General features: G+C 40.4%; 1 protein-coding gene across 1 annotated transcript in view; it reads right to left on the bottom strand.

Moving 5' to 3' along the window:
• The window catches only part of TBK1 (TANK binding kinase 1), a 29,195-nt gene extending 8,272 nt beyond the window's left edge, over nucleotides 1-20,923 (bottom strand). Inside the window, exons 1-12 of the mRNA XM_015820809.1 lie at nucleotides 20,822-20,923; nucleotides 19,123-19,263; nucleotides 17,292-17,421; nucleotides 13,831-14,012; nucleotides 12,960-13,120; nucleotides 9,769-9,879; nucleotides 6,526-6,705; nucleotides 6,184-6,380; nucleotides 5,086-5,144; nucleotides 4,285-4,376; nucleotides 2,353-2,454; nucleotides 647-710 (exon numbers count right to left, since the gene is read on the bottom strand). Coding sequence (XP_015676295.1) covers nucleotides 647-710; nucleotides 2,353-2,454; nucleotides 4,285-4,376; nucleotides 5,086-5,144; nucleotides 6,184-6,380; nucleotides 6,526-6,705; nucleotides 9,769-9,879; nucleotides 12,960-13,120; nucleotides 13,831-14,012; nucleotides 17,292-17,421; nucleotides 19,123-19,263; nucleotides 20,822-20,908 — 1,506 coding nt within the window. The 5' untranslated portion in view covers nucleotides 20,909-20,923. The remainder of the gene's footprint in view (nucleotides 1-646; nucleotides 711-2,352; nucleotides 2,455-4,284; nucleotides 4,377-5,085; nucleotides 5,145-6,183; nucleotides 6,381-6,525; nucleotides 6,706-9,768; nucleotides 9,880-12,959; nucleotides 13,121-13,830; nucleotides 14,013-17,291; nucleotides 17,422-19,122; nucleotides 19,264-20,821) is intronic.
• Between the last annotated feature and the right edge of the window lie 3,278 nt (nucleotides 20,924-24,201).

Here is a 24,201-nt window from a genome sequence, read left to right as displayed (position 1 = left end):
TGTATCTTGTAAAAACTAAATAACTTATTCTAGAAGTAAAAATATTTCAAAAATAATTTGACTGAAAAAATGTCTGTGGTACATGTCTAGTATGTGTTGTAAATATGTACATTTATATTTGGTTAATACTAATATATGTAGGGGAATCTGTATGTGCATTGAGAGTCAATATGGTTATCGATGTTATAAGTATGCAATAAGTTATAAGCCTAAAAAAGGAGTTGGAAAATAATAATTTCAAAAACTGATATGACTTAAACCATCTTATGTAACACTAGCAACACTAGATAATGCTAACTGAATACTAGCTAATAGTAATAGATTCTACTGATTCAATATTTATAGGTATAGATAATGACAATTCATTCGACATCAAGAGCTATTTCACATTCTTTTAATTTTATTTATAAAATTATCATCTACAGGTATGGATGGTATTTCTTATATGGCAAATTATACATTTGAAATTTGCATAAGTGCTATAAACAATACATTATTATTGTTCTCACCAAGAAAAATACAAATCTGTGTAAACTTATTTTACTTATTAAAAACTAAAAAAAATCCTTTGCAAGTAAATTTCAGTGCTCCTCTAATTTGGGAGAAACTCTATTGTGCACTAGAATATTGTAATATAAAGTTTTACCAGTAACAGTTTTGAGTGTATGTCTAAAATGTCATCCACTTCTGATGGTGCCAGATTTTGGTGTCTGTTCAGAGAAAGAGAAGACAAACACAAAATAAATAATGGTTTATAATTTTGTTTACAATATCACATTTTTAAATCTCACATTCTTGAATAATAATTTTGGATCTAATTAGAAAAATTCATGTGTGTGTGTGTATTATTGCTAGTATTATTTAAAAAGTCTTGCTCAAGTTATATATGGCTCTAATTTGGCAATAAAAAACGTGCAGAAATTTCATTAGACATAAGCAGCAGTTTTGCTGAATATTAGTTCAATATTTTATGTTAGCAGATTAATCATTGTGTTACTGAAATAATATCTGCCATGATTTATTCTGTTCTTCTCTGGCTCAAGTTTTCTTGGTTCACAAAACTTCCAAAACACAAATAAATAAAAAATAAATCACTGAATTCCATGTGATGATCATGTTCCACTGATGCTGTCTAGTTTCAAAGCTTTTTCCATAAATTTTGTCAGCAAGCTTGTGTCTTCCAAATATTCTGATTTCAACTTGAGTAACTACAACCTGGACAATTATGTAAACATGGCTTTAATAAAAGTAAAACAAAACAAAACAAACAATATATTGCGTCAAAATGCAACTCAAAATAATTGTTTTGATTGCATTAGAAATCAGGTCAAAATAGATTTATCATGCAACAAACACTATAGTAGTGCACAACCACCATGCTTAACCCACTATCGATATACATATGCATCTACAGATACTGGGGAGATGTCTGTAGGTTCAGATGTATGTTCATAGATCTTTCTTCTTAGAATTATTTGTCGACAAACTGTCAAGCACCAGGGAAATAAGGGGATCCAGGCAGTTCAAATTATTATAAAGATTTATTGCAAGCTTAAACTTTCTACAAGAATCTGAACTACTAATGGTCCAAGCAAAATGGCAGTAGATAAGAATCATGGGAATTCAGGGTGGGCTGGACTTAGATCTCTTGTGGACGTGAAGAGACTCATGACTGAAGACACATCGGACTCAGCCTGGTCATCTCCTACACAAACAGTCCATAAGACTTCCTTTAGCCATGGCCAGTTTTTAGGACAACATGGCGTGTTGCTTCAATTGTGAAATATTGGATAATAAATAACAATGACAATATCATCATCATCATCATCCAGAGGAGGGCAACAAGAATAAATTAGAAACTAAGTTCCTTGAAAGACTGAAGAATCTGCCCATATTTAAGAAAGTTACGATAGCTTGTTTAAATATCTGGAAGGATGTTGCAATGAAGGTTAAGATCTGTTCTCTACCATATCAGCGTTTAAGGCAAGGAATAATAGAACTAAAGGATGAAGAATCTAACCAAACATTCAGGGGGGAAAAATATCAACAATAGTGGAATAGAAATTTGACAATGGAACCGATTATCCAGACAAGTGGTTGACTTTCCATTAGATGTGTTTGAGCTAAGACTAGACCAACATCTTTTGAGAATGATTTATTTTGGATTTTTGCATTCAACAGGCCTGGATGGCATCCTTGAACCCTTCCAACCATACAATTCTGGGATATTACACTGATTTTATAATCAGTTAGCTAGTATTGCATTTGTGTGGTCAAGAGTAGCACTTCAGTTTTCTTGCTTTAAAAAAATAAACAACTGCAATGCAGACGAATTCTCCCTAAAATACTCACATTTTCATAGCTTTTTCTGTATTTCTATTGCAACATTCCAGCTTGATAACAACCTCTGTCTTTTTGTGGAATGTTTCATTATATTCTTCTTTGATGATTTCACTAGAAAACATAGCAACTGAATCAACAGACACAGAGATGAAAGCATCATGAACTTTTTTCTTGGTCTTATGAAAAAATTAAAATGCCTATCACCAGTCTCCAGAGGAGGAGGGAGTGAGGAATTAAAAGAATACAACAAACACAAAGTGACCTGGATAATCTAGTACAATCTCCTGCTCAGTGAGATTGGAGCTAAAGGGATGTCCGATTGCTGTATGACATCTCCATTGTACTATTCTATTACTACTTAAGTTTTATTACTTAACCATTCTTAATATCAAGACATTCTTTTGAATATTCAGCTTGAGTTTCCTTTCAGTTTTAATTTGTTGAAACAATCCCAGATTCAAGAAAGAACAAGTGTATCATTTTTCATACATGACACATATTTGGATTTTTGCAGACTGCTGTACTCCCACCATAAGTCTTTAAGAATTGTGTATTGTGAACACTGAAGTATACTACCATTATCAGTTCAAGCCATTATATTCCTCATTAATTTTTTTCTCTGATCCTCAAATGCAACAATTTACCAGAACAAACATTCAATCAGCTTTTTCAGTCCGCCCCAAAAAGAAACGTGAAAGATATTTTTGATTTGCCTAATTTTAATATACTAAAGTAATAAGCTCCAGTACTATTGATGTAATTAGGAACATTAAAATTGAAAATATTAAATATAGCACAAGAATCGTTATTCTGCATCCACATTACATCAACTATTTTAATATTTTATATTGTGAGATAAATATATGTTCTGACAATATATATATTTTAATTTTAAAGGTTATATCAGTTATGAAGAGGGATATTTGAGGCTGTATGTCCACAGTGAATGGAGCCAAAGTCCCAAATTCCTTCCTTTATGCACATGCACAGAAGCTATCAAAGAAGCCCATTCTTCAATTCTACAGGAAGCTAAAGAAGAACTAATTCTTGGGGAACTGTCACTTAAAATCCCTTCAGATGCCTTGAGAAGAGGCCTTCTGATTGAATAATTTTACTTTCCTTCATCTTTCTCATTAGGAATAGAAAAAGGAATGCATATTGCTATGAGCCTAGAACTTAACAGTGGGTTGAAAGAAATATGCTCAGGGTTGAATCTTTAATCTCTAAACTTTATAAATATATATGGAATCTGATAGTTATTAGCAGGTATTTGATTTGTTTGTTTCCTTTCATCAGGAAAATTTAATCAATATAAATACCACCTACTTTGTATGAAGTATTATCATCCATTATTGCACCTGTTTGGTTACAACTGGATGAATAGTGCACATAATTCTTTATTACAATATTTCTACATCTTCCAAAGTGTTCGTGACTCAGCTGATTACATAATCATAAAATATAATCAAATACAATAGAAACTTAGAAGCAACTCAGAACCACTGTCAAACCCTACAGAATATTAGAATGGAGTTTTCACAGCTTTGCAAAATGCATGTAAGGTGAGGGCTCTCCTTGTCTCAAGAGAGTAATTTGGGCCCTCATTCCCTTAAACTCTGGTTGGGTAGAGATCCAAAACAGTCTTTTGAGGGACAAATAGAGCATGTTGATTTTGATACAGAAAAATAATCTTGCAAGTACATGGGCATGGCATCATATAATCTTTAACAATTAAAATAAGCATTTTGAAATGGGCTACTGACTTAACCAGGGTTTCATATAGTCACTGAAAAACACACATTGAATATTTATTCATTTATTTGAATGTATTAGCCGCCAATGGACTCTTCCCATACCTCCAACTCTTACTTAATTATTCAGAGTCAGAGCTGTTACCTACAGGAATGACAATGAGCACAGTTGATCAATAGCATCACTCACATTAACCATCTGATTCCTTTTCGCATGAGCTCTTGATAAAGCAGTAAAGCTCGGGCAATTCTACAGGCATAACATACAACTCCTGTTACTACCTGTAAGAAAAAAACAAATAAAATGCATTAGTGAATAATTTGCTACAGTAATTTTATTAATAGGGTAATGTAATATTTGGGATGAAATAAGATCACGAGGTAAATGGGAATATAATCCACTAAACCAAATACCAAGCATAAATAAATATCAGTTAAGTTTCTGTATTAAGTTAGAAAGTTGTAATACAAGCTCTGGAAAAAGCAAAAAGTAAACATAACTTGAAGACTATGTATATTACTAAGATGAATGGTAATAGATCAAAGAAGTTCAGATTAAGGTATAAGGCAAGCAAATTCTTATTATATCATCATTAAGGTTTTTTAAATAATCATTAATAAAATTACTACTTATACAATTCTACCCTATATTATCTGCATTTAATAACATTAATTTATTTCCCTCCTATACATCCTAAATGTAGCTGTTCTTGTTTGTCTCACTTAGTTGCGGGATCTGCTTACTTTGCATTGCACTCACTTAGTTCTTACAGTGAAGTTTTTAAAAAGCATGATTCAGCAGGAACTTTTGTTTGTCACATTGATAAGGGCTGAGAAGGAATGCCTGCTCCCCAGTGACCCAACTGGGTTTCATGCTTAAGGGAGAACTAAAACCTGGATCTCCCCATTCCCAGCCCAGCAACGTTAACACCACACTGGCTCTGAAGTATTCATTCTTATACATGTAATTATAATTAACTGAGATACTTACTTTCGCCATACTTGCATCACTATCCAAGTCATAACGTTGATGAACCTTAGGAAGCAAAACTGCAATAGGACAGAAGGTTAAAAAAGAAAATTAAAAATTACAGTCAGAGTGATTTGGGGAAAGAATGAATTCATTATAAGTAGAATATATTTTTCTAACTAATCCTCTTATAACTATGTAATTTGTTAAAGAAAATCTTATGGTGAAAAGTCTTTTCACTAGTACCCATTTCTTTGTCAACAGAAATGTCCGTATTATTATAAGTTCTACCTTATTTGTAAAGTTCATTTACATTCTATTAAGTAATACTGTTACGTTTCAAATTGAATGTGTGATAAGGAGTTGCCTCAGGATATTGTATCTGTCAAAATTTGTAAGATGGAAGGTACAGTGTCACAAAGCATATGCTATCACTTTTGTATATATATGTAACAAAACTGAGATACTAGAGGAACAGGGCTTGGATCAGAAGATAGCACTTACCTTCTTGCCATTTTGATCACAAATAATGCCCCTTTTGCTTATTTTATGTAATTTCTGCTTTTTACTGTAGTATTGTGCTGTATTTTCAGAACTGTTTATTTTTTATTTTGAAAATTCTCTGAATGGTACCAAAAAGCAAAGTAAATATTAAGAATCCTTTTTGAAATGTATGAAGATTGAACATTGTACCAATTCAGAACTACACAATTTCTCAAATGAAACGAAAAAAACTCATTGCTATTTCAATAATTAATTTACAGTGAAAAATGTGTAATTTTGATTACACATGTAATCCTATAAGTAAAATAGAATTTTGACTTTGATACATTCCAAATAAACCTGAATTAAAATTTTGCCCACATCAGATGGGCCCTGAGTGGACCCTGACTTATCTCAATAAAAGTTAGATAGGATTGGATGTGGCTATTACTTAAGAATACATTGATGCAATATATTGGGATACAACAGTAAAAAAAAAGTCTTATTTTATTATTATTTAAATAATAATTGCTACAGTCATATATAAAATAGTATAGCTTTTAAGAGTTACACATTTAATACAACTAAAATATGTTAATGCTTAAGTTTTAATAAAAAATAAGAATTCCATCATACTTTCTTCATAGAGTAATCCTATGACGTTTACAGCTTCTCTGCTTACTACAATTATAGGATTTTCCTCTGTGGCTTTAGGGAAAACTTGTGCCAGTCTGCTAGGTTCTAGTACTAAACGCCGGCCTTCATATACCAATTCTTGATTGTGTGAAGGTATTTTCGTCTGTTTGTAGACAAGTTCATTAAATACGGTAGTACTGTTAAAAGGGGGGAAAAACACATGTAAGAAAGAACTCTCAATCCATTAAAACAGCCAGAGGTAAGAGGGGAAAAAATCTATTTAAAGGCAAACAAATCATAGACCTAGTTGACTTATGAAAATAAAATTATAGAAACACTTACTTATTATGATTGTGAATATAAATTTTGTGTGCAGTCATTTGTTGAAGAGAGAAGACATGAATAATTATCCGATGAAGTATGTCACTCGTCTCTGCAAAAAACTGATCAAATCCCCAACATTTTTCTTGATCCGCTTCAAGAATATTCGCAAGGACAGGTGTAAGCAGCACCTGCAATCCCCTAAAAGGTTACATAGAAAACAAATATTATATTGGATAAAGTATCATGGCATTCTTTCTGTTTCAGCCAAACTTAAATATACTAATTTTTATTATATAAGTAGTCCTTGATTTACGATCATAATTGAGCCCAAAATTTCTATTGCTAAGCATGACAGTTAAGTAAATTTTGCCCCATTTTACGAGCTTTCTTGCTAGTTGTTAAGTGAATCACTGCAGTTGATAAGTTAGTAACACAGGTAATAAGTGAATCTGGCTTCCCCATTGATTTTGCTTGTCAAAAGGTTGCAAAAGTTAATCACATGACCCCGGCACACTGCAACTGTCATAAATATATGCCAGTTGCCAAGTGTCCAAATTTTGATCATGTGATCATGTCTTAAGTGTGAAAAATGGTCATAAGTCACTTTTTTCAGTGCCGCTGTAACTTCAAACAGTCACTAAATGAATGGTTGGAAGTCATAGTAATCTATACATGAGCATTCTACTCAAATGCTCAGAAAGTCTTTCTGGAATTATGAGCACATAAATTGCAATAATAAATATAAATTAATAAAATATTACCATGCAAAGACTTTTTTTATATTCAAGCAATACAATTAAGTCCTACTACAAACTAGAATTTTCTTTTCCACTTATAACTCAGCAATGCGGATTATTCAAAGAAAGGATTCTCAGTCATTTCAAGTCCTGTGCATTATCTATTCCCCAAACTGCTAAAATTACACAAGATTTTTTTCATATTCACATGAGATTTGCTAGTCAGTTAACTAAGGTATGTAGGAAGCACATAGTAATGGGGGACTTTAACTACCCTGACATCATCTGGGAGACAAACTCTGCACCAAGTGGAAGATCAATCAGATTCCTTGCAAACCTAGCAGACAACTTTGTCTCCCAAAAAGAAGAGACGGGAACTAGGGGATTAGTCATTTTGGATCTAATTCTCACTAACAGAGATGAAATGTATCTTCCACAACTTCGGTGTCCTTGGAACCCTCCTTCACTAGTACGTTATAACCTTAAGTTGTAATACCTTCGTGTTCGTTATCTTGTGTCAGTTTGATCTCAGAACCTGAAATTCTCTCGATTAAAGTTATTTGAATCTCTCCCGAACCCTTCCTAAGGTTGGATGAGAATCCTCAAGGGGAAAACAACTCAAGAAAGCTTGGGAAATTTTGAAAAGTGAGATAATAAAAGCCCAGTCTAGCACAATACCAACAAAGAGGAAAAATAACAGCTCTCAAAAGAAACCAGCATGGCTGCATAAAGAATATCAGCAAATAGCCCGAGCCTGCAAAGATGAAGTGAGGAAAGCTAAGGCTCAAAATGAACTAAGGTTTGCGACCAAAGTCAAAAATAACAAAAAAGCTTCTTTCAACATATAAAAAACAAGAAAAAAGTGAAGGAAATGATTGGTCCATTAGTGGGTGAAAGTGGCAAGAAGGTGACAAGCAATAGGGAGAATGCAGAACTATTTAACTCGTTTTTTGCATCTGTCTTTACACAAAGGGAAAAAAACAGACCAACCTATCAAAAATAGTGCCATAAAAAACAGAATAGAAACACAAGTTAAGATAGGCAAAAAAACGGTAAGTGAGCACCTGTCCAGCCTAGACGAGTTCAAATCACCAGGACCAGATGGATTACATCCCAAGGAACTGGCAGATGTGATCTCAGAACCACTGAACTATATTTTTCAAAGATCCTGGAGCACTGGGAAACTACCAGAGGACTGGAAAAGAGCTGATGTAGTTCCCATCTTCAAAAAAGGAAAAAAAATGGACCCAGGAAATTACAGACCTATCAGCCTGACCTCAATACCTGGGAAGATTCTGGAAAAGATAATCAAACAACGAATCAGCGAACACCTAGAGGTAAACAAAGTCATTACTAAAAGCCAACACGGGTTTGTCAAAAACAGATCATGCCAGACAAATCTTATTGCATTCTTTGACCAAGTGACAAAATTAGTGGATCAGAGGAATGCTGTGGATATAATTTACTTGGACTTCAGTAAGGCATTTGATAAAGTAGATCACAACCTACTACTTGATAAGATAGAAAAATGTGGGTTAGACAGCATCACCACCAGATGGATCCGTAACTGGCTGACCGGCCGTACTCAGCGTGTGGTTCTAAATAGAACCGCATCTATATGGAGGGAAGTGTTTAGTGGGGTGCCCCAGGGCTCTGTTCTGGGCCCAGTGCTCTTCAACATCTTCATCAACGATTGGGATAAGGGGATAGATGGGGAAATCATCAAATTTGCAACCAAACTGGCAGGAATAGCCAATACTCCAGAAGACAGGAGGATCTGAACAGACTTGAACACTGGGCGCTATCTAACAAAATGAAATTCAATGGTGAAAAAAGTAAGGTTCTACATTTAGGCAAGAAAAACCAAATGTACAGGTATAGTATAGGGGGTACCTTGCTCAATAGTAGTAACTGTGAGAGGGATCTCGAAGTCCTAGTGGACAATCAGTTAAATATGAGCCAGCAGTTTGCTGCAGCTGCCAAAAAGGCCAACACAATGCTAGGCTGCATTAACAGAGGGATAGAATCAAGATCACGTGAAGTATTAATACCACTTTACAATGCCTTGGTAAGGCCACACTTGGAATAATGCATCCAGTTTTGGTCACCACGATGTAAAAAAGATGCTGAGACTCTAGAAAGAATACAGAGAAGAGCAACAAAGATGATTAGGGGACTGGAGGCTAAAACATATAAAGAACGGCTGCTGGAATTGGGTATGTCTAGTTTAATGAAGAGAACGACGAGAGGGAACGTGATAGCAGTGTTCCAATATCTCAGGGGCTGCCACAAAGAAGAGGGAGTCAAGCTATTTTCCAAAGCGCCTGAAGGCAGGACAAGAAGCAACGGATGGAAACTAATCAAGGAGAGAAGCAACTTCCTGACAGTTAGAACAATTAANTTATTATTATTATTATTATTATTATTATTATTATTATTATTATTATTATTATTATTATATCTTATGAGACATAAGAATCAACATTAAATTATGTAAGCAAATCAATGGTTTGACAAAACTTACTTAGAAAGACTACAGGAAACAGGCATATCACGACTCCATTCAATGGGACCATTTTCTGCTTTCTGTACTCCAGATATTGCACCAGAAGGTTTTCCAGTTATAATTTTATACCTTTGAGATATAAGAAATACCATAATCAGCAAACATACTCTATAATCAAAGTATGTAATAGTAATGTGAATTACAAAGCAACTTTAGGCAGCTTTCTAATTCAGAACAACTAATTACATTTCTAAAGAAGTGGCATTTTAATTGTTATTGAACCATTTACCAACTATAACAGGAAACAGTTTTTAACTGTATAAATTTGGAACCATTAAAATTTTGAATAAAGTGTTTTTCTTGAAAATTAAAAAAGTTTTTAAAAGTTAATTTTTTCAACAGATTTATATATACAGATAGTGAAACACGTTTCTATGAGACATTACAATGGCAATAATGTTTCAATAGTGCAGGGCTTTTCAACCAGTGGTACGGGTACCACCTGTGGTACATTGGCACCTGGCAGGTGGTATGCGACCATCCTAGAAATGTGGTAGTGGGGGAGGGGAATGAGCTGAACTGGTGGCAGCACCGCACAAGCCTGAGCGAGAGATGGCTGGAGCTGCAGGGCTGTAAGGGCTCAGCGGAAGCGCCAGGATCAGTGCCGCTTTTCAGCTGATCAGCGCTTCTTCGGGACTGTCAGGACTCAGTGGAAGTGCCAGGATCAGCGCCAGGCTCCAGCTGAAGCTTGGCGCTGATCCTGGTGCTTCTGCTGAGCCCTGAAGAAGCACCAATCAGCTGGAAAGCAGCATTGATCCTGGTGCTTCTGCTGAGCCCAGAAGAAGCACTGATCAGCTGGAATGTTGCAACATCTCCAGGGTCTTGTGATTTACATTCATATTTATGACGGTCCCAGTGTCCCAACAGACGGAAATAAAAACCAAACACCCCCACCCCACCCTCGCTGCCAATCCTCAACAGAAATGCTCACAATGAAACAGGAGGAAGAGCGCCGCCGGGTGGGCAGGCAGGTGTCTTGCTCGGCTGTGGCTTGAGGGGCACTTTTTTCAGTGCCATTGTAACTTCGAACAGTCACTAAGCGAACTGTTGTAAGTCGAGGACTATCTGTACTTTATTACTTTTTTCCTTTTTTTTTTTTGGTCATCAAGTTTTTGACACCTTGCTAGGCGACTGGTGGTACTCGGATGTTGCCATATCCTAAAAGTGGTACAATGGGTGAAAAGGTTGAAAAGCCCTTCTATAGTGGATTATAACCAGTAATGATAGAGATCTTTCTATTTATAATGTGCACAGAGATCCATTAAAACAGGGGTCCCCAACCTTTCTGGGGAGGGGCAGGCACCTTTATGTGCTTATGTGTACATATGCAAATGTGCTGTGTGCGTGTGCGCACAAAAAGGGCCATGAGCATGCGTACTCCGTAAATGGGCTGGTAGCAGTGGCTCGCAGCTTGGCTAGCACTGGCGTGTGGCTTGCAGCTTGGCTAGTGCCGGCGAGAATCTCATGGTTCAGCTAGCGCCGGCTCACAGCTCACAGCTCAGCTAGCACCAGCACCAGGCTTGCGGCTCGGCTAGCTCCGGCGAGAGGCTTGCGGCTCGGCTAGCCCCAGTGCAAGGGGGGTGAGTGCGTGCACACAGCCAGCCATTCACGTGGCCTGGTGGGCAAGAGACCGTGACCAGGTAGTGTGCTGTGGCCCATAGGTCAGGGAGCTCTGCCTTAAAAGGAAGGGAAGAGGTAATCTCTACCAATTTCTTTTTCATCTGCAGCCCCCACATCATGTCCTGTTCCGTTTCATACCTGCTTTCCAAGAACATGGGACAAAAGATTCGGTAAAAATCAGATCCATTTTTCATTCTTGTAATGGAAACATTTTGTAAGTAGAATTCCATTTGCAAAAAATGAGGATCCTCAATTTGATCCTCAATTTGTTTGCCTCAGTCATCTATATCAAGCGCTGAAACAACATGAACAGTCGCGCAGAGAATCAGAGCGAACAAACCGTCAACTACCTCCCTTCCGGATGAGTAGGAGGATAAAAGATCTGGGTCCCTTACCTATGGAACGGCAGGGTGTCACAATGAGTGGAGATATGGAAGTACAAATGGGACCCATCACAAGATCAAGGGAAAGACAGCAGACCAACGTGACCGGTGTGATGCACATGGTGGGAGAACTACCAACTGGCGCGGCTGCGCAGCTTGCCGACGGCATGGCCGGGTGGGACGACAGGAGTGATCCAGCTACAACGCCGGATAGCGGCGCACTGCAGGATGGACGTGACTGGCAGGCGGGAGGGAAAATGGCAAAACCGAAGCAGATGCCGGCCAGCGCAGCGGAACCAGGATCGATACAGTTAACTATGGGAAAGTGAGGGGCAGGTAGACCTGTGATACGCTCGATGACTAGATCGTTAACATCTAACCAGCTATAAGAACGAGCGCCTCCAGATACTAGCTCACATTTTGACAACATCAACAGTGGTTTGACGAAAGCTTAGTTATTAATAAAAGTTTTTTGTTCCAGAGATCAAGTGGTTTTAGATTTTATATATATATGTATATATATATATGTATATGTATATCCAAACCAGGGCAGCCTGCATGCTGGTTCGAATCCCATAGAGGGTATGGCTAGCTGATGAGAGCAAAATAATCTCGAAATAGCTATTCTAGCCTCCCATTTAACTCTTTAACTCTTTGTCAACAAAAAAGAAATTTGGATTTGTAATGTATCGCAGTAGCGACTTGAGCCTGCTTAACGCCCCTAGTTTGGGGGGCTGCAAGGCAAAGGTAGAACTGCAGTATAGCAATCAAAATACCAAGGTGCATCAATCAAACCGGTCTGTCCGAAAAAACTTTCTGTATATGTATATGTATATATATGTGTGTGTGTGTATATGTGTGTGTGTGTGTGTGTGTGTGTATATATATATGTGTGTGTGTGTGTGTGTGTGTGTGGTGTGTTATGTGTGCAACAGAAATTCATTTTTAATGTGTGCCAGTGTGCCCTCAGTAAAAAAATGACAATAAAGGTTATCTTATCTATCTTATCTTAATATTGTAAGAATACAAGAATGTAATAGAATCCCCAAAGAAAATGTTTCTAGAAATTGTCTACTTTTTTCTCAAATTTCATGTAGACAATTTAGTTGGTAGTTGATGACAGAACATTTCTTCTGAATTACCTACATCACTTCCTTATTTCTACGTGGCCCTTCGAAAGGTCGAAATGGTAGACTTCCAGTTGCAGCATGATAAAAAGTCACTCCAATGCTCCACAAGTCAACTGTTGCTCCATACTTTTTTTGGTGGTCCTTCCGCAATACTGCTCGCTCATACATGTCAGGATGCTCAGGTACAAAGAGGGAAACAATACACGATATAAAAACTCTATGGATATATTACAGAAAGCACCAGAGACCATAGCTTTCTAGATACTATTTTCCGTAAAACAGAGTATAAAATTCTACTGGGTGAAATTCTACAGGTTTGAGTATTTTATTTCACATAAATGAATTAATGGCAGAATACAAATTAAATAAAGCAAACAAGATTTGCCATAAACAGAAGCTACTGACTTTTATATAAAATCACCAACTTACCCTGAAAGACGTTTTCTAAACTAAAACTCTAATATGAACAAAGTTACCAGTGTATATCTTTAACAGCAGTTATCTTGTCAAAAGGAGGAATAATTAAAATAAATTTGTTCACATTAATTTTTAATTTTCTTCTCTACATAAATGAAATGAGGGAGATTTTTTTAATGGGATACTTTTTTGTAGAATGTTTGGTAGGCTTGTTTGGACTTTCAGTTGTGATAAATTTTGCATAAAACACCTTTTTGATTGATCTGTACATTTTAAAATATGATACTCAGGATGTGTGATTTGATCCCGGACTTTTAAAAACTTTTGGTTGGCTTGTTGTTTGTGAATCATCCATTATACCATAGTATTATTTCAAACCAATAATTATGGTTTGTTTAATAAACTAAAATCTGTTTAATTAAAATTTCTATTTAGAAGTCATTAAGCAAAAGAAAAAACATTGTGCTTACCAAATATTCTTCTGTTCCATAGAGAGAGACAAACTGTTCATCATCATCCAACTCCCTAGCAGCCCCAAAATCTGTTAGCTTATAAACTGATTGACCATCTTCACCTATAACACGCATGATATTGCCTGGTTTGATGTCACGATGCACTATTCCATTTTCTCGAAGATGGTTCATACCAGCCACTTAAATATAAACAATAAATTAAAAATAAATATTTGCAGATTGCAAAGTTATGTAGGCTTGATAAGAAACATGGTACCATATTACAACTGTAGGATATTTGTATCTTATTTTCCATTATTTTATTTCAACATGAATAAATGCCAAGAAGGAAAACTTTGGTTTTGCAAGAGATTATAGCAAGCCAATTTGGGTTGTAAGACTTCTGCATATGATAAATATACAGTACACACATTTTAACAATAAAATGAAAAATAAAGAAAGCATATAACAAGTAAACCAAGTTTTACAGAAATCTAAACATCTTCAGCAGCCTTTCAAAGCAGAGAATTTCAAATCTAGATATTTTCAGAGTAGTCTTGCTCTTTTTTTATCGTACACTGAAACTATCTTTTGGAGAGGAAGGTACCTGCCAGGACAAATTCCTGCAGTTTTCTTGAATTTTTATGGAAGTGGTTTTTCATTGCCTGCGTCTAGAATTGAGAGAATATGACTTGTCCAAGGTCACCCAGATGGCTTTGGGCCCAAGGCAGGACTAGAACTCCTGATTTTTATCCCAGAACATTGATCACTAAACAAACTGGTTCTCAAATATATTTCTAGTACTGTATAAACAGTTGTGGGATTTAGCCGGTTCGCACCGGTTCGGCAGAACCAGGGCTTTTTTTCTCATAGAATGCCCAGAACGGAGTTCCGGCACCTTTTTTGGATGGAACCTTGTAGGGTAGGCAAGGTGGGTTGTATGATATGTGTGAGTTTTGGCACCTTTTTTTTTTTTTTTTTTACAAAAAAAGCACTTGGCAGAACCGATACCTAATGTATCTTCAGTTCGGCAAACCAGTTGTTAAAATGGCACTTGAAAAAAGCAGAGTCCGTGTGTGCATCTACCTCGCACTTGCCCCGTGTCCGCCATGCTCTCCATAGCGCACTACAGCTGATCTGAGGCTGCTGGCCAGGCACAGAAGCGCCGTCAAAAACAGTGGAGTCTGTGTGCACGCCTGCTATGCATTCACCTGTCATGTCGTGAGGATTGTCGTGCCGATCACACTGGTTCCACCACTCGTGGCAGGAAGCCGCAAGGCTCATTGTGCTGATCGTGCGCTGAGCCAGAGCCTCATGCAGCAAGCGGCGGCACTGGCGCAATCGGCACCCAACAGGAGGCACCTCCACCCTTGCCACATCTCTGAGGCAGCCTGAATCCGGGACCTATGGAAACCCAGGAGGAGCCTGGCAGCAACTTGTCCACACATTCCTTGATCCACAGGGCTTGGAGCCGGGATGCCTCTGCCAGTCAACAAGAAGCCGAGCCACACGCGCCGCAGCAGCAGCCTAGCGAAAATTGGTGCCGCCAAAGCCGGCCTGGTGCCTAGCAGGAATCTGCACTGCCCACCTCCTATGTCTCTGCCTGCGTGCTCAGCCTCTTACCCCTCAATTCTAGCTGGGTGATCGAGTTAGCAAAGGCACGGGGGGGGGATTGCTGCAGATTCCCCGTGCATGAGGAGTTGGTGAAGGAGGAAGGCAAGTGACAGCCCCAGCAGCAAGAAGGACTGCCGAAAACAGCAGTGTGTGATGGATGAGTGCGTAGCAGGCACGCATGACTCCGCTGTTTTCAGTGGCCCTTCTTGCCGCTGGGGCTGCCGCTTGCTTCTTCCTTCGCCAACTTCTCGTGCATGAGGAGGAAGGCAATCGGCAGCCCCAGTGGCAAGAAGGGCTGCCGAAAACAGCAGAATCTGTGTGTGCGCCTGCTACAAACTCACCCGTCAGCCGTGCTCTCCACGCCTTGGATCAGCTATAGTGTGCCGTGGAGAGCATGGCTTATTTGGGCAAGGCAGGCACACACAGAGACTTCATTCTTTTCGGCAGCCCTTCTTGCCGCTGGGGCTGCCGATTGCCTTCCTTCTTCACCAACTTCTCATACACGGGGAGAATCTGCACCGCCCGCCTTCCCCCCCCGTCCCTTCGCTAAATCGATCACCCGGCTAGAAATGAGGTTTAGCGGGCTGAGCACGCAGGCAGAGGCACAGGGGGAGGTGGGCGGTGCAGACTCCCCATGCATGAGACCGAGGGTTTTTTTCCCCCTGCTGCTGGATTTTCACTGCCATACTGTTTAAGTTTCTTTAAAGTTTACTTGATGCAGAACAGGAAGGATCTGCATTCTGTATTAAGTAATCTTTAAAGAAACTTAAATAGCATGGCAACGAAAATCCGGCAGCAGGGAAAAAGACCCGGTGTTTTGAGATGCCAGACTGGCCTGCATTCATGCGCTTCCAATCCCCTTGCTTGCTGCAAAGCCAAATTGGCGTCCTTGGGCCGCTCCTTCCAGCCCATTTCCGAGCCAATCCAAAAGCGAAGGGAATGTTCCCACCCCACCCAATCGCTTTGGAGCTTCGTTTCCAAAAACCCTTTGCACAGGCTCCGGACAAACCGAGATCTGGGACTGAAAAAGCAGCAATGGGAGCGAAGGGTTGTTCAAAGGAGAAAGAAGGAGAAAGTGGGAGAAGTTACTACCGAACCGGCGAGGCGTGACAGGTGTTGGGGTATGATAGGCCTGGCTGCGGAGGCCCTTCGACACGGTAAGCATGGGGCAGCTGCCCCCTCCCCCACCTGCCTCATGGCAGCGCCCCCCCACTTTCCCCCCTGCAGAGAACCGGTTGTTAAATTATTTGAATCTCACCATTGTGTATAAACAACAAATCCTTCCAATCAGTTTTATGGAACAATAATGTCTCTGCTGAGCTGATTAAGCTTTTAAGATCAGCAGTCTGATTTGGCCCAGAATAATAATAATTTCGATTCTAGTCATTTATCTGCCATATTTTGGACTAGCTGCATTTTTAGTCCATTTTTTAAAATGTAGTTCCAGATAGCATTCATTCTATCTAATATATCTAACCTGGTCTGCATCAGCTTTGCCAAAAGAGGCATACAACTGATGCAACAAAATTAACGGAGTCAGAATGTACATGGCCACTGTGGGAACATGTTATTTGTAGTTTTACATATTAGAGATAAACTCCTGTTACACAGCTTGGAAAATGTGTGCCCACTGCAGTTAAATGAAACTGTATTCAAATTGTTATTTTACAAATCAAGCATATTCTAATTAAGTTAAGTAGATGAATACATACACTAGACAACATAGTATATTTTAACTTTAGGCCCTTAGGTATTATTGGACCATAAATCCTAAAATGAAAATAATAATCAAAAAGAATAATTGGAGGTTAAAAGTTGGAACAAGTACAATAAACATATATCTAATGATGTAACTGTCAACATACCAACATCTCTCAATACAATTAAAAATTCTGTTTCCGGCAATCCATAAGCATTAGATGGCTCTTCCAAAACTGTATATAAACTGCCACATGGACAAAATTCCATAACAAGGACTTTATGTCTAGAGGTTGTCTAGGGAAAAAAGTTTTAATTTATATTAAAGACTTTACAAAATCAGAAATACAGTGAACTATATATTATGCCTTAGATTAATGAGCTAACCTATGTCCAAATCTATAAGACTATTTATATAATTTAATTATGAACTGAAATGTAATTAATTTTATCATGTAATTCTGCACAAACAATATCAGAAAAGGCTTAGCATTACAAAACTTAGTGTCTCTAGCTCCTTTCGATCTTCTGAATTTGAGAAACTTTCAATTTTATTTCATATTATGATAGACTATCATGTCGTTTGAATCCAACCAAATTATTATTGTTCTTAAGTAAGATTAATAAAAGAAAGTCAATGTAAAAATTTCATTTCCTTTTGTTAAGCAAAGTTTAGGGCAGGGGTCAGCAACCCGCGGCTCCAGAGCCGCATGCAACTCTTTCATCTCTCTGCTGTGGCGCCCAGTCCTCCGCCACCTAAAAAAAAAAAAGTTCAATCAATCAATTCCAAGTTCTCACAAAAAAAAAAAAGATCTTGTGAAGTTGGAATTGATTGAACTTTTTTTAGTCCCACAAACAAAAGAAGTTTGTGGGACTGTCCACAAGCTTCTTTTGTTTGTAAGACTACACATGGTAGTGGAGGAAGTGATGGAGGACTGCGTCGGAGCTGGAAAAAAGGTGCTGTGTGGGTCCGATCAGGGGCGCAGGGGGGTGTTCTGCCAAACATCTTGTACGGAGCTGGGGAAACGGGCTGGGTGGGGGGAGCTGCCAATTCTGCTGCCATGAGGCTTGGCAGATCCCCGCCAGTGGTCATGATCCCCCCCAGCCAGCCAGCCACCATCGCCCGACCTACTCCTCACCTGGCCAGCCGGCTGGCACAAAGCCTCACCGTTCTTCTCCTCCTCATTCTGCTCCCCCCTCTGCTCCATCCGAGTTGAAGAAAGCGGAGGCGCAGCAGCGGGATTGCTCTCAATAAGGCGGGCACACATGAGTGAGCAGCGCACGCGGCTCTTATTGTTTGAGAGCAATCTTGCTGCTGCGCCTTTCAACTCAGATGGAGCCGAGGAGCCGCTGGGGGCCTCTTGAGTGGGAAGGATGAGCTTTGCTGCTGGGCCATGCCTGGGCTATGCCCTGCCACTGCCTCCCAAACTCTACCTTTGCTGCTGGGGAAAGCCGCAGCGGCAGGGCGCTCAGCACAGGGGAGGTAGAAGGGAAAAGCGGCGGTGGCAGGGCACGCTCCATGTGGGGGAGGTAGGAGGGAAAAGCGGCGGCAAGGTGTGCTCTGTGCGGGGGAGGTAAAGGAAGAAAGCAGCGGCAGTGTGCTCCGCGCGGGAGGAGGGTAAGCAGCAGCAGTAGTGGAATGCTGGGGGAGGGAAGCAGCAGGGTTTGTGGCTCCCGGTGTTTTCTTTTCTGTGGGAAAGGGGTCCAAATAGCTGAGTGTTTAAGGTTGCCAACCCCTGGTTTAGGGACTATGAAAGATACATTAATCTATAGTCAATGTAAAGCATGTGCAAATTTTCTAATCTCTTTCTTGTGGGCATTCCAGAAGAGGAAGCAGGGAGATTAAGTTCATTTTCATAACATTACATTATTATATTTCAACGTGTCCTCATGAATCTCAGAATAAAATTAAGAAAGTGGCATATTGAAATCTAACAATCAAAATGCAAAACATGAATTGCTCTTTAGTAAAATATATGGACAATACATAATAATTACCTCTTCTTCTATGGCAAATAATTTGACAATGTTCTTGTGATTTAGTTTCTTTAACACTTCAAACTCCCTCATCTGAACATCCACCGGACGAAGGAAGCTAAAGTTATTAAATACTTTGACAGCATATAAGTCTCCAGTTTTCTATAAGAAACATTAGGTTCATTTAGAAAAAGCCCAGAATCATTAAAATGATCATCTCTGTAAAACAATTTGTTCCTGTCCATTTAAATTTTAATATTAATGACATTTTTGAAAATATTTCATGGAATATTTATCTGACAAATAAATATTACAATATCCCTATTATTAAGACACATCTGCTTCACTTCTAATAAGTAAGGCAGTGGTGGCGAACCTTTTAGAGACAGAGTGCCCAAACTGCAACCCAAAACCCACTTATGTATCACCGGGTGGGCGTGGCCCGCTGGGTGGGTGTGGCTATGGTGGTCATGGCAGATTGGGTGGGTGTGGCCAGGGTGGGCGTGGCCAGCTCGATGTTGCTTCTGGGGAGGGATGCCTGTGGGGGCCGGGCAGGGTTGGAGGAGATCCAGGGGGTCTCTGGCGGGTGGGGCAGGAGGATATCTTGCTCAGCTGATGGCTTGGGGGGGAAGGGGGCAGCTACACCCCCTTCCAACACTGCCGTCTCTCCCCCTCCAGGCTGGGGCTGGTCAAATTCCCCCCGTGGGCAGCGCTGTGCCCATCCCCGGCCAGCCCTCCTCCTCCCACCCTCCTCCTCCTGAGAGCAAACCGCAGCTTACTGAGCCGGGCAGCGCCTCTCCCCGCACGTGTCCTCAGGTGGAGGAGCCAGGCAGCCGCGGCTCTCGCTCCCCTCCAGCCTCCATCTGCCCGAGGCCCGAGCTCAACGCACCCGTCTGGCCGGCAACAGGCTGGAGAGCATGGGACGGCGGCAGCTGCCCCGGGACAAGGAGTGGGCACTCCCAATGTCTGCAGGGGAAGCAGCAGCATGGAGGCTCCCGTGCCCAGTCCAGCCCAGCCCCTGCACAGCACGGCAAGTGAGGCAGCAGCCCCACGTGCGTCCAACCCAACCCTCGCGGAGCGCCGTTCTCCTGCTGCTTCCCCCCCACACCTGCCGCATGGATCATGCTGCCGCTGCTGCTTGGAAAAGGCCTCTGCCGCCTGGAACAAGCCATTGGGACGCCGCAAAAAGGCCTCTGCCATCCGGAATGGCTGTGGGGGGAGCACAAAAAGGCCTCTGCCGCCCAGAACGGGCCATTGGGACGCCGCAAAAAGGCCTCTGCCGCCCAGAACTGCTGGGGGGGCGCAAAATCATTCTGCAGGCATAGATCCGGGCGGCAGAGGCCTTCTCCAGGCCTCCGGAGCCCAGATCGGGCCGCTGGGGCACCACAAAATCGCTCTGGAGGCAGCTGCCTCCACCATCCAGCCCTGATCCGCCCAGCTCTTGCAGCTGCTCCGACTCCCAGTGCAGAGAGAAAGAGAGCGAGAGCGCTGGCGCACGTGGAGAGGCAGAGGGGAGCAGCTTGGCCCCGCCTCCCTCTGGGACGATGCCGCGCGTACCATAGGGACGGCTCTGTGTGCCGCCTCTGGCACGCGTGCCATAGGTTCATCACCACTGAAGTAAGGTGATAAATGCCATTCAATGTGAGAAATTAAGAAAAGATTGTATGTTGAGCCTAGGCAAAAATCTTTTCAGATGGCAGAATTCTATTTTTATACAAACCTTGTGTCGTCCACGGAAAACATTAGCAGTAGCTCCTTGTCCCAGGATATCTGATAGAAGCCACAGATAATTTGATGTACTCTGCATATTTGCTCCCAAATAGTGAAATCTTATTAGGATTGAAATACAAAACATAACTTCATGAATTAAGTTGCCAATATTTCCAAGACAATGTATGAACTATTCTTATTTTAGGTCTATAGAAAATATTCCTGTAAAATATTTTTAACTGAAATCAGAAATAGCTTTTCTCCTGTTCATATAAAAATACAAACACTTAATAACTCTAACTTAAACAAGTTGCTGCAAGGGTATTTACTTTTGTATTAAAAACTGAAGAATAAAAAAGCATAAACTTATTGTGTGGGTATAAATACCTTATTTTCTAAATAGCAAGCACTTGGACTATGTACTGTATATCTCAACACACACTTATACTTAAAGTATTTAGCCATCATAAAATTCCCCTGAACTAAGCTTGACTCCTGCTGACTGACATGTTTTCTTGGCAACAATACTGCTTTGTCATTGCTTTTTTTCAGGATGTCGCTTGAATTACCCAATCTACTATAGTTTACAACCATACCAACTTCTCCCATTCAAATACTAACCTGATCTAAACCTGCATAGCTTTCTCAAGATCAGTTTCTCAAGATGTTGCCACCTGCTGTTACCAAAATTTTATACCTTTATGGAATTAACATGGAGAAACATGCTTTTTTCAAACATAGAAATAATTATCAATGCTATACAGTAATTTGCATCTGCTGATCAGTAACACTATTAATAAATAATATAAAAGCAGTATAAATATGGAAACATGCATAAGAAATGGAATAGTTAGAAAATTATTCAACAGTGAGCAGGAGAAGGAAATTCATCAATGAAATCTGATATCCGCTTAATTGCTTAATATTAATAGATAAAAGTACAAAATGATCTATAATGACCTAAGTCATGTGTTGCTTAAGGATGTATACACTTTTGTATGTTGATAATGCCATGCTGTTGGCTGAGAAAAGTGAATATACACAGTAAATATTAGAATATGCGATAAAAGGATTAAAGATGAAAATGAGTATATTAAATGTTAACATATTTACTTTATTCAGTCAAACTTACAGGCCACTTTAAACTTGCAATACAGTTGTTTTTGATAATGAAAACTGAGTGGCTGATTGCAAACATAAATTATGTAAAACTAGAGGGAATTTTGGTAGAATTTGGTAGAATGGATGTAGAAAGTTTAAGATATACAGACACTCATAGAAAGGTATCTGTTAATTTAGGTTCTTTTGTGACACATGAATATTTAAAGGAACAAAAATAGTTGCATATAAAAACATGCTTCTCACTTCTCACTACAGAAACACTAATAGAGCATGTCAGGCAAAAGATGTAAGTTTAATGTAGTAGGAAGAGATACCTGTTACACAGCAAGAAAATGGAATCAAGAATAAGGGTTGATGAATGAGGACTGAATGCAAAAGTGAGCAAGCAGTAGAAAGCAAGCAATATGAAATGGTTTAATCTGGTGGTTCTCAATCCGTGGTCCGCAGACCCCTGAGGGTCATGATGTCATCATGGGGGTCCACGAAGGCTTAAAGAAATGTTATGATTTAAATCTTAAGTCTTGGTGGTCCATGGCCATGGTCCGTGGCCACAATACTGTAGATATTTACAGGGAGTCCGTTGTGAAGAAAAGGTTGAGAACCACTGGTTTAGTTCATTCAAGAGAACGAATGAGAACAAAATTGTACAACAAGGTATGAAAGAATATGCTGAGAGGAGTGAAAACTGAGAAGATTGGAACCAGATAGAGTTGATGGGAACCTCACACTGAGAAGTTAAAAAACTAAGAGCAATATATAAATCAGCATCTGGACATGGTGAGTACAAGAATGGCATTCAAAGATAGTAAAATATAGAAAATAATAATGAATGGTTGTTGGTATATCCTAATTTTATTTCTTTTTCCCTTCTCTTGTTTCCTGGCTTAAATTGAGACCAGTCATTAAACAAGGATTACCTGTACCACAAACTGCTAACTTTACAATCCATCTACTTTAGAATCTCCAATCTTTCTGGCTTTGCGGATCAGCAGGAAGAGGGAGAGGGGATGGTTCTCTTGCGCATGCAGTTCCATTTATGCAAGTGATAACTGTGAGCGCCAACCGCTCACACAAATGGAGCTTCCCACAGGAGCACAAGTGCTTGCTGCTTGCACAAATGGAACTTCCCGCAGGAGCGCCCACCACTCATGCAAATGGAGCTGTGTGAGTTTGTGGTTCACCTGCTGCTTATGCAGCCCAGTTCCAAACAGGCCATGGCCTGGTACTAGGTGGCAGCAGGCAGTTTGGGACTCCTGATCTAGTGCCAGATAGATTTACTTAGAAGCCATCCTTTGGCTTTGGGAGTTTTGCCCCAGGTTTGAATTCAATGGCACAGTCTGTGGGTCGGTGGGGGGGGAGCTCATCCACCCTCTCCTCACTGAAAACTTCAGCAAGGTCTCTGTATTCCTCTGGTATTTCTGGTAGTCCCTTTTCCTCTCCCATGGATGCTTTTTCTGTTCTTGATTCTGGTAGCCCCCCTTGGGATTTTAAGTCCATAGGGTCCCCCTTCGGGAATTTGATTTCTGCCGTCCTCCAATTTATCCAGGGGTTCCATTTTTGTAACCATTCCATCCCTAAGATCATTGGGCATTCGATGCCTGGGGTCACCACAAACGTTATGTCCTCCTCATGTTTGCCCAGGGAGAGGTGTATGGGTTAAGTGGCTAGGGTAGCTGGCACCCCCCCTGCTATGGACCCATCTAACTGGCCAAATGAGATGGGTTGTTCCAGTCTCCTCGACGGAATGCCCAGGTTCCCCACTAGCGTCGGGCTAATGAGGCAGCGGGTGCAGTCAGAGTCTATTAATGCTCTCACCCTCACGGCTTCGGCCATGGGGGGGATGAATATAGTCACTGTCTTGAGGATGGGTGCGATGCGTCCACTTACCAGGGGTTCGCCCTCTGAGCTGTCATCTGAGGTGTCCATCGGCCCTGCGGTGTAGGCTGGGGTTCTTTCCCCCTGCTGAGCAGAGGTGGGGGATTCCACAGCTTCCATCATTCTCATGGCAGGTTCTTTTGGCTTAGCTGGAGGCTTTCCGGAGTTACTGGCCGGTGATCTGTTTGGGTTGCGTTGGGTGGCTCTTGAGCGGCATTCTACAGCTCGGTGCCCTTCTTTCCCGCACTTGAAACACCCCGGTTGCTTCTTGGCCGTGGCCAATGGTTTCACTGGTTCGCGTGTCAGCTCAGGCGGTGAGCGGCTCCATTGTTTTCCTCGGCGGTGCCTCTTCAATATGTCGATCTCTGCTTCCTCTGCCAAGACGTACCATTC

The sequence above is a fragment of the Protobothrops mucrosquamatus genome, unplaced genomic scaffold, assembly GCF_001527695.2.
Source record: "Protobothrops mucrosquamatus isolate PMUCROS unplaced genomic scaffold, P.Mucros_1.0 scaffold_156, whole genome shotgun sequence".
Taxonomy (NCBI): Eukaryota; Metazoa; Chordata; class Lepidosauria; order Squamata; family Viperidae; genus Protobothrops; species Protobothrops mucrosquamatus.
The sequence above is the reverse complement of the archived record's forward strand: the minus strand, read 5'-3'. Positions and strand labels throughout refer to the sequence as shown.